Raw genomic sequence first — 10,986 nt, forward strand, 5'->3', positions numbered from 1 at the left:
TGTCAGATTGTTGTATTCGTAACGCAGTCCTGATGACGATGGAGAATCGAGTCTGTCATCTTGACGGTGATTGGCGACTCAGCCAGAGCATGACCGTCCTCCCCACGCTGTGTAAGGGGTTTCGCTGAGTTGTTATCGGACGTGAAGCTGATGCAAACTTATCATTTCTCGCCCGAGTGTTTCGCCTTGCGTGATCCGTTTCCGGGGTCTTGCATGCAGACAGGTATTTTGTTATCGACACTGATGTTGGCGCCAAATCAAACGACTGAGACTGTTTCTTTCCAGAAAGTCTGAGAACAATATTGTGATCACATCTCCTGTGACGTGTAGAGCCTTCGGCGCGAAGACTGACGAATGTTCCCTCTGCCATCAATACGAGAGATCTTCACGGAGGTAATAGCCAAGACGAGCTCGAGTAGGCAGGCGCGTACCCCGTATTCCGTACTTTTACGGCTCAACTAAGAATCCAGTACACATCGAGACCTTCGCAGAGGTATGAGACAGGGATGCTATCCCAAGCATGCTGGACTGGATGCTGATGATGTTGTAATATGGGCAAATCCCGAGATTGCCGTCTAAATTGACAGCTCATCCTGTCAGAAAAGCGATATGGGACCGTAGTATTCTTTCAGGCATCATCGATTGTTCGGGCATGTTTGTGATCCCATGCTTTGTGTAGACGACTCTTAGAACAGTCTTGATTGAGATGGTACGTAGGCGCCAGGCGCATATTAACCTAGCAAGGGAAAAGTAAAGTAAAAACGTGATGACAGCCAGGCCAATTCGCTAGGACCAACAGCACTGATTATCCGGTAGTCTGTGCAGACACGACTCGCAGGCCGGCTAATCCTGGACCGTGCAGACGCTGAATTCACGCATACCATTCTGTACTGATGCTGGAGGGAAGTTCCGCATTGATGCAATGGAAGCGGTCTGTTTGCCTGAACGAGAGAAAGAGAGATGTTATGTTGCCCTGACGTCAGGTGGCCAGAACTGGAGATCTCAGCATCCGTGTATGTATCGGTAAATTACGTACAATAAGTTACCAGTATTACCAGTTTGATACCGTACTTGTACTTTGTTGCTTACAAAACCTTCAACCAGTCCAGAATTATCCATCATTTGGTTTCGCGCTAGGCTACGTATAGACGGTTTCAGACCAAGTGGTTAGAAGGAGAGTGATAGATGCGATGGATGTATCGTAAGTGACATGACCGGTCAAGCTTTGGGGCACGTGGGGTGGGCCAGATCAGCCCCAATCGGGGGGAGACCTTAAGGTTTCTGGTACTCGACCTCATTTGCGAGATTTTTTTATAGGAATATCATTGTACTCTGTATGGACTCTGAAGTGAGCACTACCGGTGTGCATCCATGGGATATATACTCGTATCAATGCTGAAGATTCTTTGTAACGCGTCTCGAAATGATGCAGAAAAAGACAACGAAAAAAAGAAACGAGTCTGAGTGGGGTTTAGCGCATCCCATTCGGTTTCCTCTTACTCTGTACGAACATTTGTACGGGATAGAGTTAAGAGGAAAAGTCTGTAGCCCAAGTCTGCCCTACTTTCAAGTACCGTGTCGACTTTTCTCGAAATACTCGAAATAGCTTGATCTTTGCCCTGTAACCTATCATGAGAGAAGTTTGGATACCCCATCCGAGTTGAATCAGTGCGCAGATGGTCCGACGCCCGTGACAAAGAATTACCCGAATGGGGAAAGCAACCGAGACTCCGGTCACGGACCACATCACGAGATCGTCGTAAGAGAACTCCGGGATGGACATTGGAGCACTCTGAAATAATATTAGGGACAAACAAAGGGAATCAAGATTAATTAATTAATGACATTGATTGAGTGTATTTGTATCTGTATCTTGGTGAAGTACCTGTACTCTACTACGTACTATGCAAGATAGTAAGATACCATACCTGTCAATACATGCCAATGCAATGTGATTTGTGCCCGGTCGTAAGCGTCAACGCTGGGACCAATGGGGGTGGCTGGTTATTTACGTCATGTACGGTATGTCCGACCGTTACACATCGGGATGACCGGGAGATAATCAGAAGAAAGATGGGGTAATGTACTCGAGGGCACGCAGTTTGTAGGCAGTAATTACTCGATAATAATACTAACACTTAGGGAAAAAAGAAAGAAGAAAAAAGAAAAAAAGAAATGCTGGAATCAATATACTGAATCTGTACGAAGCGTAATCGTATTACTGTACAATACACGCGGCGGGCAGTGCTAAACGAGGAGTGGTCGAACGCGGTACAAATGCCCCATCGCCCGCTCTCTCTTCCAACAGTTTTTCTTCCTCTGTTACTGCTTGTTGCCCCTCCATTTTTTCTTTCTTCTCGTTGGCGCGCAAGAGGAGGGTTTTTTACACCCATCAATCAGAGATTATCTTTCCTCCCCAAAGTCTGATTAATCCAATCATCGGGTTCTTTCGCTCGTGGTTGTTACGCACAGTGCAACGATTTCCACGGTTGGGATCGAATCAAATCACCACTTCACCACTTTTGTTGCAGTCACAGCAGCCTGTGTGTAAGTCCTACGTTTTCTTTTTCTTTTTCTTTTTTTTTTTTTTTGTCCATTTTATTTTGTATGTGCCCAATCATCGTGTGTTCCCCTTTCTCTATATCTTCCCTGAGCAAATCACCTTTGCGCATGCGGCTCTGGTCGCATTCCCCAGCCATTCAAGAGTCATCATCAATACTCTATACACACAGGCATCCAACCACATTGCTGGATCGCTTTGTATACTTCTGTCATCTCCCTGATCTGGTTGTCTACTGTGTTTGGCCCCCTGGTTATCTTTGATATCTTTCCCTCTACAAGTACGGAGTACTACTGTCTCTCTATCTCTATCAGTCTCTCTGTTTCCCTCTTTCTCTCTGTCTCTGTTCTCTTTATCCTTTCGCGGATCAACTCGGGCACCGGCAAATCCCGGCCGGCTGACATCACGGCCGCGCAGAGAGCCGCAGTGTGCTGTCTTCGGCGCCTCTTGTTTCTGCCTCCCACTCTCTATCACGATCCATCCAAACAAGGATTCTTTTCCCTGCTTGGTCTCAGGATCTTTTCTGTCTGGCTGCTTTTTTACCATATCTGCGATTCTCCAGATCGCGTTGGACTGGACTACTACCCCTCAGGTAATTCGTTGTTTTGTTTGTGTTCGGCCTTGGCTGCGGCCCGCGAACGCGACTGTGATTTGATTTGATGCTTTCCTTTCCCTGCTTCTTACCCACTGCTGCTGGCATACACAAGCGCTGCAACCAGGCGCTTGTCAGAACCGTTATTCTGCTGTTGTCCGAGTTTCATCGCGTGCTTGTCAGTTCTTAATTTTTATTTCTTTTTTTCCCTCCCCTGGTGGTGCCGGGACTGTATGGCCACTATCGCGTCGAGTCTTTTCAGCTGCAAACAAATGCCCAGTCATCACGCGTCACATTTTTGTTTACTTTTTTTTTTTTTTCCTTTCTATTGCATGCGCTCTTTTTAGCGCTTCCACTTTTTTATGACTCGCTTTCTGACTCTTCTCCGGAACTTTAGTCGCGCACCGTCTTCCCCGTCGCATTTTTGTTGCTAGCGCACGCGCGTGTGCGCAATACCACTACCAGGCTTGTGTGTCGGCGTTGTATGCGATCGACAAGGTATGTTGCCGGCTGCTGTATCTCTAATGCGCGCTTTTCTTTTGCCAACACATACACTCCCATCCTATCGGCCCTCGACGCCCTGACCCGCCCACAATAACAACCCACCCACCCCGCCGCACTGGTGATTGATAATATCTTCACCTATTATCCAATTGCCAGCGCATATCTGATTCACCAATCATCATTCATGCGCAAACAAGAAAAATAGATTACATGCTAATGCTCGTCTTCCTATAGTTTTGTGCAGGTATTTCCGACGCGCATCTTGACATCAATCGCTTGCGAATTGTATCCTCGACTCGGAACCGAGAATCAGGGTATCTTCATCTACCCCGGCTCTAGCCCCTCCTCGCATTCAGCCTGAACCGGACCAGGGTTCTGAACAACTACCCTGTTCAGTCCGCCAGTTGGAGAGAATAGATTGCGTAGTGCCGGCATTCGGTTTCCCGTGTCAGCTTGAAGGCCTCAGGCGCAGTTGACAACGCATCAAGTGCACTTATTCTCGAGGACACCCTAGTCCGCTGCATAAAAGCCCAACCACGTTACATTCAGAAGTGGGTATAAGCGAACAAGGGAAAATAGGATTTTGTCGGAAAAGACAAACTCCCCTCCCTCCGAAGACTGCTTTGAAGGTTCGAGTTCGTTTAATAAACGCGCATCTGTTTAATTTCCGAACGCGAAAAGGTTGAAGAGCTCAAAAGTCATAACAAAAGAAAAGAAAAAAAAAAAAAAAAAAAAGGTGAGTGCTATGACGCCCGACTATGCTACCCCACTCTCCCTCAATCCAGTGACCGGTCGGCGATGCGCTTTATGCTGACGCGATTCTGGGGCCTGCAGTATTTCGTAGTACCTCGTCGAATCATCACTCGCAGAAATCCCAAACATTGTGTTGGGTGACTATCTCCCGTCCACGCGCGACTTAACGATATCCTCAGTGTAACTGCACCAGCTTTTCTCACGTCCTATCAGTTATCTGGTGTTCATTTCCTGTTCCCCAGTTAAAAAGCGTCATTCCTGCGCGTTAACCCTGATTGGTCTTGGTGGTCGCGTTCCTGACCGTCCCATCTCCGCAAACACAAACAAGGAACCGGAAGCTTGACGGCGAACACCGTCGCGACTCGATGATGGAATATCCGCCACAGTATCAACAACCTCACGGACAACATCCTCAGGCCCCTTCGCATATGTCTGCCGCATACCAACCCGCACCCCAGAGCGCCGGCTCTGCCGTCGGCTCAATGACGTCGCCTACCAACGCCCAGGCGCACATGCCACAAGCTCACTCCGCGCATCAAGCCTCTCCCATCGTCCCGTCGCAATCGCACTACCAGCAGACGAACTTCCCGCAGCCATATGGGGTGACGGCCGCCATGCCTCAAACATATGGCATCTCGCCCACGCAGGCCGCAGCCATGGCCACCGCCGCGGCTTCCGGGCAATTCTACCCTCTACACCAAGACTCCATGAACCAAATGTCGCAAGGAGCCCGCGGATCTCCGCGCATGGGTGGGGTGCCTGTCAAGGGGGATCGGAATCCTCGCTCGCCGCCGCAGATGACGGGCCAGATGCCCCCAATGGCATCGCAAGTGCCCCTGTCGCAAAGCGCTCAGTTGCAGTCGCGTCGCATGAGCCATGTCGGAAGCCCACCGCAGCCGGTCCTCAACCATGTTCGACCGTCGGTAGCACCCTCGATGCCACCACCGCATCATGCTCCTGTGCAGCCAAGTCAACCTTCGCCGGAGTTGGTCAGTGGCGGGGCTGAAGAGTCGCCCCTTTACGTGAATGCGAAACAGTTCCATCGCATCTTGAAGCGGCGTGTTGCGAGGCAAAGACTGGAGGAGCAGCTGCGGCTCACATCCAAAGGCCGTAAGCCCTACCTCCATGAGTCTCGGCATAACCATGCCATGCGGCGGCCTCGTGGCCCCGGTGGTCGTTTTTTGACGGCCGATGAAGTGGCTGCAATGGAAAAGAAATCTGGCGATCCCGTTATATTGGGGCTAGAGAATGCCCAGACCAGTGCCGTCAAACCTGCCTCGTCCGCGGGCCATAAACGGAAATCCAGCGAAGTGAACGACGATGTGAATGTGCCCAAGAAAACGAGGACCGTTGCGCCAGCTCGGCCAAGTGCTGGCGTTGAAGAGAGTGAACCTGATTCGGCCGATGCGTCGGATGACGATGGATGATCTCGGTCACTTTCCTGGACCTCCATACCATGGTCTAAGCTTCATATCTTTCTTCGCCTTCTTCGTATCTACTTTTTTTTATCTTTTCTTCTCCCCCTCTTGTCTTTTTATCTTCACGGCTTTTACGGATGGATGTCTGGAATTCCCCCCTTTTTATTTTCCTAGCGAGCGATATATGACCATTGGTCTCTATCACTGCCTTGTTGATTACCTTGATTTTGTTTTGTTTATGCTTGTTTATATCCTTACGCTGAGACGACGGTTTTTTTTTTTTTTCTTTCTTCTTTTCTTTCATGTTGGCATCCCTCTGCCCAAATTCCCTGATGATGCTTTCGTCCCATTAGGATTGCATTATATGAGACGATTTTATGCTTCTTTCCCCACACCTTTTCTTCTTTGGCATATACTGGCCCACGTGTGGATGCCAGCATGATGCGATGTTCTTCTTTTATTCCATTCTTTTCTTCTGCTACGTGATTTCCGAATTTATGGCTGGGTTTTACAGGGACGAAAATATTGCTGGGAAATTGCAATGGAGGAATGGCTACGAGCGATACAGTACTGGTGAATATCTTGTAACTTGACATGCAACGGACATATGTGATGTTTTTTTGCGTATTGTGTTTGACTTGCTGTACAGAGAGATATCTATACTCCGTGATTCATAAAAGCATACAGAGTACAGAGTACAACTCATGATATTACTTATATGTAGTAGTCCCGTGACCTCCGGATGTACCACGCTATTCCTGTTTAGGACTAGCAGCGGCTCTCCAGCAGCTCCATTCTTCCTGCTCTCCGTGTTTCTTTCTCTTCTCTCTCTCTCTCTCTCTCTCTCTCTCTCTCTGTCTGGTCTCTCATCCATCGCCATCCACCAGCTCTTCCTTTTTTGCCCGGGTTGAACTGTGTTTTTCTCATCTCCAGGTCCCTTGGACTCGCTTCTATTCGTTTATTCTCAGGCTTCTTGTAGGTCGCCTACCTTGCATCATTCTCTTTCTCTTATCAACTCCAGTCAAGATTGCCCTTGTTTCTCATCTTCCTTTCCCCTGCTTTTCTCTTCATTGTTATTCTCATCTTGAAAGAAAGATAGAAGAAAAAAGAGATCATATCTCATCAAAATCATTTCCTTATTTCAATTGATCGTCGCGCCATCTTGACTCGAGAGACATTGCGTGGCATTGGCGCTACATTTTCTGCTTCTTTGCTACTCCTTCCTATTTTTTCATTTTTTTTTTTTTTTTCTTTCTCAATTATAGACGCTGCTTTCGTGCAGTGTACTATTTTATTGTCTTTATCAATTCTTTTTTGTCATTCTGTCGATATCATTATGTCTTCTCTTCTTTTTGGCCGCCCTGCGGACTCTTGCTCAGCACCATCCCCGTTCCCGTCATCCTTCCGTCAACGCCCTCGCACCCAGCCACTCCATCAATTTGAATTAAAGACCAGCTCTAACGTTGACAATGTCGATTCTTAGCTTTCTTACAGTTTTAACAACTTGCGACGGCTTTCCCGGTTGTTTCCGCTTCGCGTTGGGTCACGACACCCCCTTTTCTCCCAACCCTGAAACCGCCGCTGGTTGAATATCCACCGTATCATTTTCTCGGTTGAAACGCCGAGTGATTTGTTCCTGCTCGAAAATGGATTCCTACGATGGTTATGGGTCTCCCGGAAGGTCCCGGGATGGCGATGCCTATTTGTCTAGAGCACCTGTGGACTCGTACAGACGCAGATCTCCTGGTACAACAGCGCAGTTTTATGATTATTCGCTACGAGGATGACTTTCTGACTCTTATGCAGGTTCGCAGGACCGTCGTGGGCGCGGACGAGGTCGTTCCCGGTCGCCTATTATGATTGACCGCTACGAACCCGCCGACCGCCGGCCCTCTCGAGATGGCTACTACGCCTCATCACGTGAACAAGCCACGCGTGAACGCGAAGACCGCCGTCGTGCTCCTTCTCCGAATGTCGCCAATATCGATCGCTATGTCCCAGGCCAAGATTCGGGCAAGCGGCCACTTCCCGCGAATCCCCTTCCGAACCCGCTCAATCTCGATTTTCAGGTGGGCTTCAACTGGTTCGCAGAATGGTGGCGAGCCGAACAATCCGTCAAGGAGGAGAAAGAGCGAGCTAGACATGGTGGCCGTCGTCCGTCGGATCGCGTCAAGGGTGAACGTGAAGCGCGCGAAGACCGAGAGAAGGAGAGAGCGCAGATCCAGGCCGGTTACGACTCATACAAGCTGGAGCTCCAAGTTAAGATGGCACGGGCTTTCGTTCAACAGCACCGGTCCGAGGAGTGGTTCAAGGAGCGTTATGTGCCCGAAGTACGGGATCCTCTTCGCCGACACATCATGGATTTCCGGTACAACGCTCTTCAGCAGTGGGAGCGCGACATTGAGGGTGGAGTGTTCGATGAGTTCACGCTGGAAGGGATCTACAAAAACGAGAGCGATGGTGCAGGAGGCGTGATTGAGAAAGAGGAGGGTGAAACGACGGCTGTTGGCGAAACTCTCGGGGTGTTGGATTTGCTTCCGGCCAGGGGTGGAGATCTGCGTGACGAGGCTCTGTCGCAACCCGCCTTGCTCATCAAAACGCTGGCACCCAATGTTAGCAGGGAAAAGATTGAGGAGTTCTGCAAGGAACACCTGGGTGAGCAAGATGGTGGGTTCAAGTGGCTGAGTCTCAGCGACCCCAATCCATCCAAGAAGTACCATCGCATGGGATGGATTATGCTCCATCCGGCTTCTGAAGTTACTGTGGTGGAACGCGACGATGGACGAGGTGAAGAAGGCGAGGAAATGGACCAGGATAGTACAGGCAATGGTACGGTTACGGTCAATGCGGCCGAGAAGGCACTAGAAGCCATCAACGACAAGACCATCCATGATCCGGAACACGGAGACTTTGTCTGCCACGTAGGTGTGCATGTGCCGCCTGCCCAGCCCCGCAAAAAGGCCTTGTGGGACCTATTCTCGTCCCCTGAGCGCGTTGAAAGGGACCTGGAACTGGCCCGCCGATTGACAGCGAAACTTGATACGGAGATGGGTGGCAACGTCGACGGTTATGCCAGGATTGAAGAGCGAGTCGAAGAGATACGCGGAAAAGGCTGGCTGCAGCCCCCGGTGACCGGCCCGGTTAGCGTCAAGAAGCGCAAGTCAGATATGGACGATGAGGATATGGATGAGGGTGAGGCTGAGGAAGGGGAGGAACAAGAAGGATGGGATGACGAGGTTGATGACGAGGAGCTGTTGGCCAAGAAGAAGAAATTGGACATGTTGGTCGAATATCTCCGCCGGGTTTATAATTTCTGCTTCTTTTGCGTGTTTGAGAGCGACTCGGTGCACGAGATGGTTCGCAAATGCCCCGGAGGCCACCTTCGTCGTCCCCGGACTGGTCTCACCAGCCAATCCAAAGACGTTGCTCGGGCTAGCGCCTTGGGCGGACCGTTCCCCATCAGAAAGAAGGAGCCTAGCGAGGAGGGAGAGGAAAGAGCGCCGTCAGACGAAAAGCGCCAGCAGAAGCTCAGCAAGTCGGAGCAGCAGCTCCAGCGTGCATTCAACTGGGTTAGGACTTTCGAAGAGAAGCTCTTGCAAATCCTCGAACCCGAAAATGTCGACCTGCAAAAACTAGGAGGCAAGCATGTGGAGGAGGCGCTCGAGGAGGAATTGTCGAAATACTTAAAGCAAGAGGATGAATCAAAGTACCGTTGCAAGGTCCCTGAATGTGCGAAGCTGTTCAAAGCGGACCATTTCTGGCGCAAGCATGTCGAAAAGCGCCATACAGAATGGTATGAGACCATTCAGAGTGATGTACGTTTTCCACCTACATATTTGACACGAGTTCTATAACTAACTGCAACAGCTTTCGTTGGTGAACTCATACGTCCTCGATCCAGCTCGGATTGCGCCCTCACGGTCCGATGCTACCAGCAACGGACATTTCCCTCTCAACTCACACCAGAACCAGGCCGGCACGCCTCGCGGATTTAGTCTGTCGAGCATGCCATACAACGGACCGATTCCGGCGGGCTTCCAAGGAGTGCCTCCAGGAGGTATGCCAGGGTTTATGATGAACCAACCAGGCCCCTGGGCAGGCAACGGGATGGTTGCCGGAGATCACCCTGGACTGCATCAACCCGGCGTGATGCGTCGAGGCAACCGGTACAACAATAACCGGTCTTCTGGACCATACGACCGACGCGGCCGTTACAATGCAGCGGGTAGCGGACGCTTGAGTCCTGTGCAAGGCATGTACAGACCCGGCGGCCGCATGCCGGCCAACGCAGGCGCGGCGTTTATTCCCCCTGGCCATCCGGCAGCTGCGATGGTTCCGGGCGGATTCCCTGATGCCGGTTCACCACAGGGCATGGGACCACGAGAGGCCGTGCAAGGACGAAGCCTGAAGAGCTATGAAGATTTGGATGCTGTTGGTGGTGCCGGGGGTGGTGAGCTGAACTACTAATCTTGTTTCATTTCACCGGCGTCGGCTGGCTTATTCTTTCTTTCTCATTTCCTTTTCTTTTCGGTGACATTAATATTCTTTAAAATCTTGGCCATGTGATACAACGTGGTTATTGCATTTGCATACAGCAATATTTTCTTTTTTTTTTTTTTTTTTTTTTTGTCTGCGAGGTGTATTATAGTTAAGAGTGATAGTAGTTCAATCTAGCTGGTATGAGATATCATGTCTATTGTAGAGTGTCAGTGTCTAGAACGCCGTGATGAATAACACGGTCTGGACTGGCCCTGATAGAGTCAATTAAAGCAACATTCACACCGGAACATCCGTCTAAATCCTTCTTAACCCAAATAATCCTCCTACACATACTGTAAAACCCCGTTATAAGCAACTATTTCGGCAGGTCGCGGAAATTGCTTATAACGGAGTATTGCTTATATCGGATTATACGAGCTTGCTGCCATAAATATATATATAGACGTCATCTAATTACAAAAGAAGTCTCGTATATCACTCTGCTGCTGTCTGCTAACCTTCTTTCTCAAAAGGGTCCTCTCATGGAAGAGAAGTTGCTGGATTAAGGCCTTATTTCCATCCACCTGCTGCTCCTCGAAAAGCCGGAGTTTATATAGACTCTCCAAAGCATCTGTTATAGATATCTGTGGAAGAGACTCATAGTTTTCTTCCTCTTCCTC

General features: G+C 49.6%; 4 protein-coding genes across 4 annotated transcripts; 2 read left to right on the top strand and 2 right to left on the bottom strand.

Moving 5' to 3' along the window:
* Positions 1-2,638: 2,638 nt before the first annotated feature.
* On the bottom strand, positions 2,639-3,321 carry ASPGLDRAFT_25273 (uncharacterized protein; the record flags this gene model as incomplete). The annotated part of the gene is made up of 2 exons (XM_022543471.1): positions 2,639-3,138; positions 3,249-3,321. 2 exons carry the CDS (start codon positions 3,319-3,321, stop codon positions 2,639-2,641), a joined length of 573 nt encoding a protein of 190 aa, XP_022401281.1.
* Positions 3,322-4,777: 1,456 nt separating this feature from the next.
* On the top strand, positions 4,778-5,836 carry hapB (transcription activator HAP2; the record flags this gene model as incomplete). The annotated part of the gene is made up of 1 exon (XM_022544504.1): positions 4,778-5,836. One exon carries the CDS (start codon positions 4,778-4,780, stop codon positions 5,834-5,836), a length of 1,059 nt encoding a protein of 352 aa, XP_022401282.1.
* A 1,637-nt stretch (positions 5,837-7,473) lies between these two features.
* ASPGLDRAFT_25275 (putative arsenite resistance protein Ars2) lies at positions 7,474-10,294 on the top strand (the record flags this gene model as incomplete). The annotated part of the gene is made up of 3 exons (XM_022543472.1): positions 7,474-7,573; positions 7,634-9,642; positions 9,695-10,294. The coding sequence occupies 3 exons, from the start codon at positions 7,474-7,476 to the stop codon at positions 10,292-10,294; spliced, it is 2,709 nt and encodes a 902-aa protein (XP_022401283.1).
* A 482-nt stretch (positions 10,295-10,776) lies between these two features.
* ASPGLDRAFT_125858 (uncharacterized protein) lies at positions 10,777-10,986 on the bottom strand (the record flags this gene model as incomplete). Its single annotated transcript, XM_022540596.1, has 1 exon — positions 10,777-10,986. A coding segment is annotated over one exon (210 nt), but the record flags the coding sequence as incomplete, so codon positions are not given.

Source organism: Aspergillus glaucus, assembly GCF_001890805.1.
Source record: "Aspergillus glaucus CBS 516.65 unplaced genomic scaffold ASPGLscaffold_9, whole genome shotgun sequence".
Lineage (NCBI taxonomy): Eukaryota > Fungi > Ascomycota > Eurotiomycetes > Eurotiales > Aspergillaceae > Aspergillus > Aspergillus glaucus.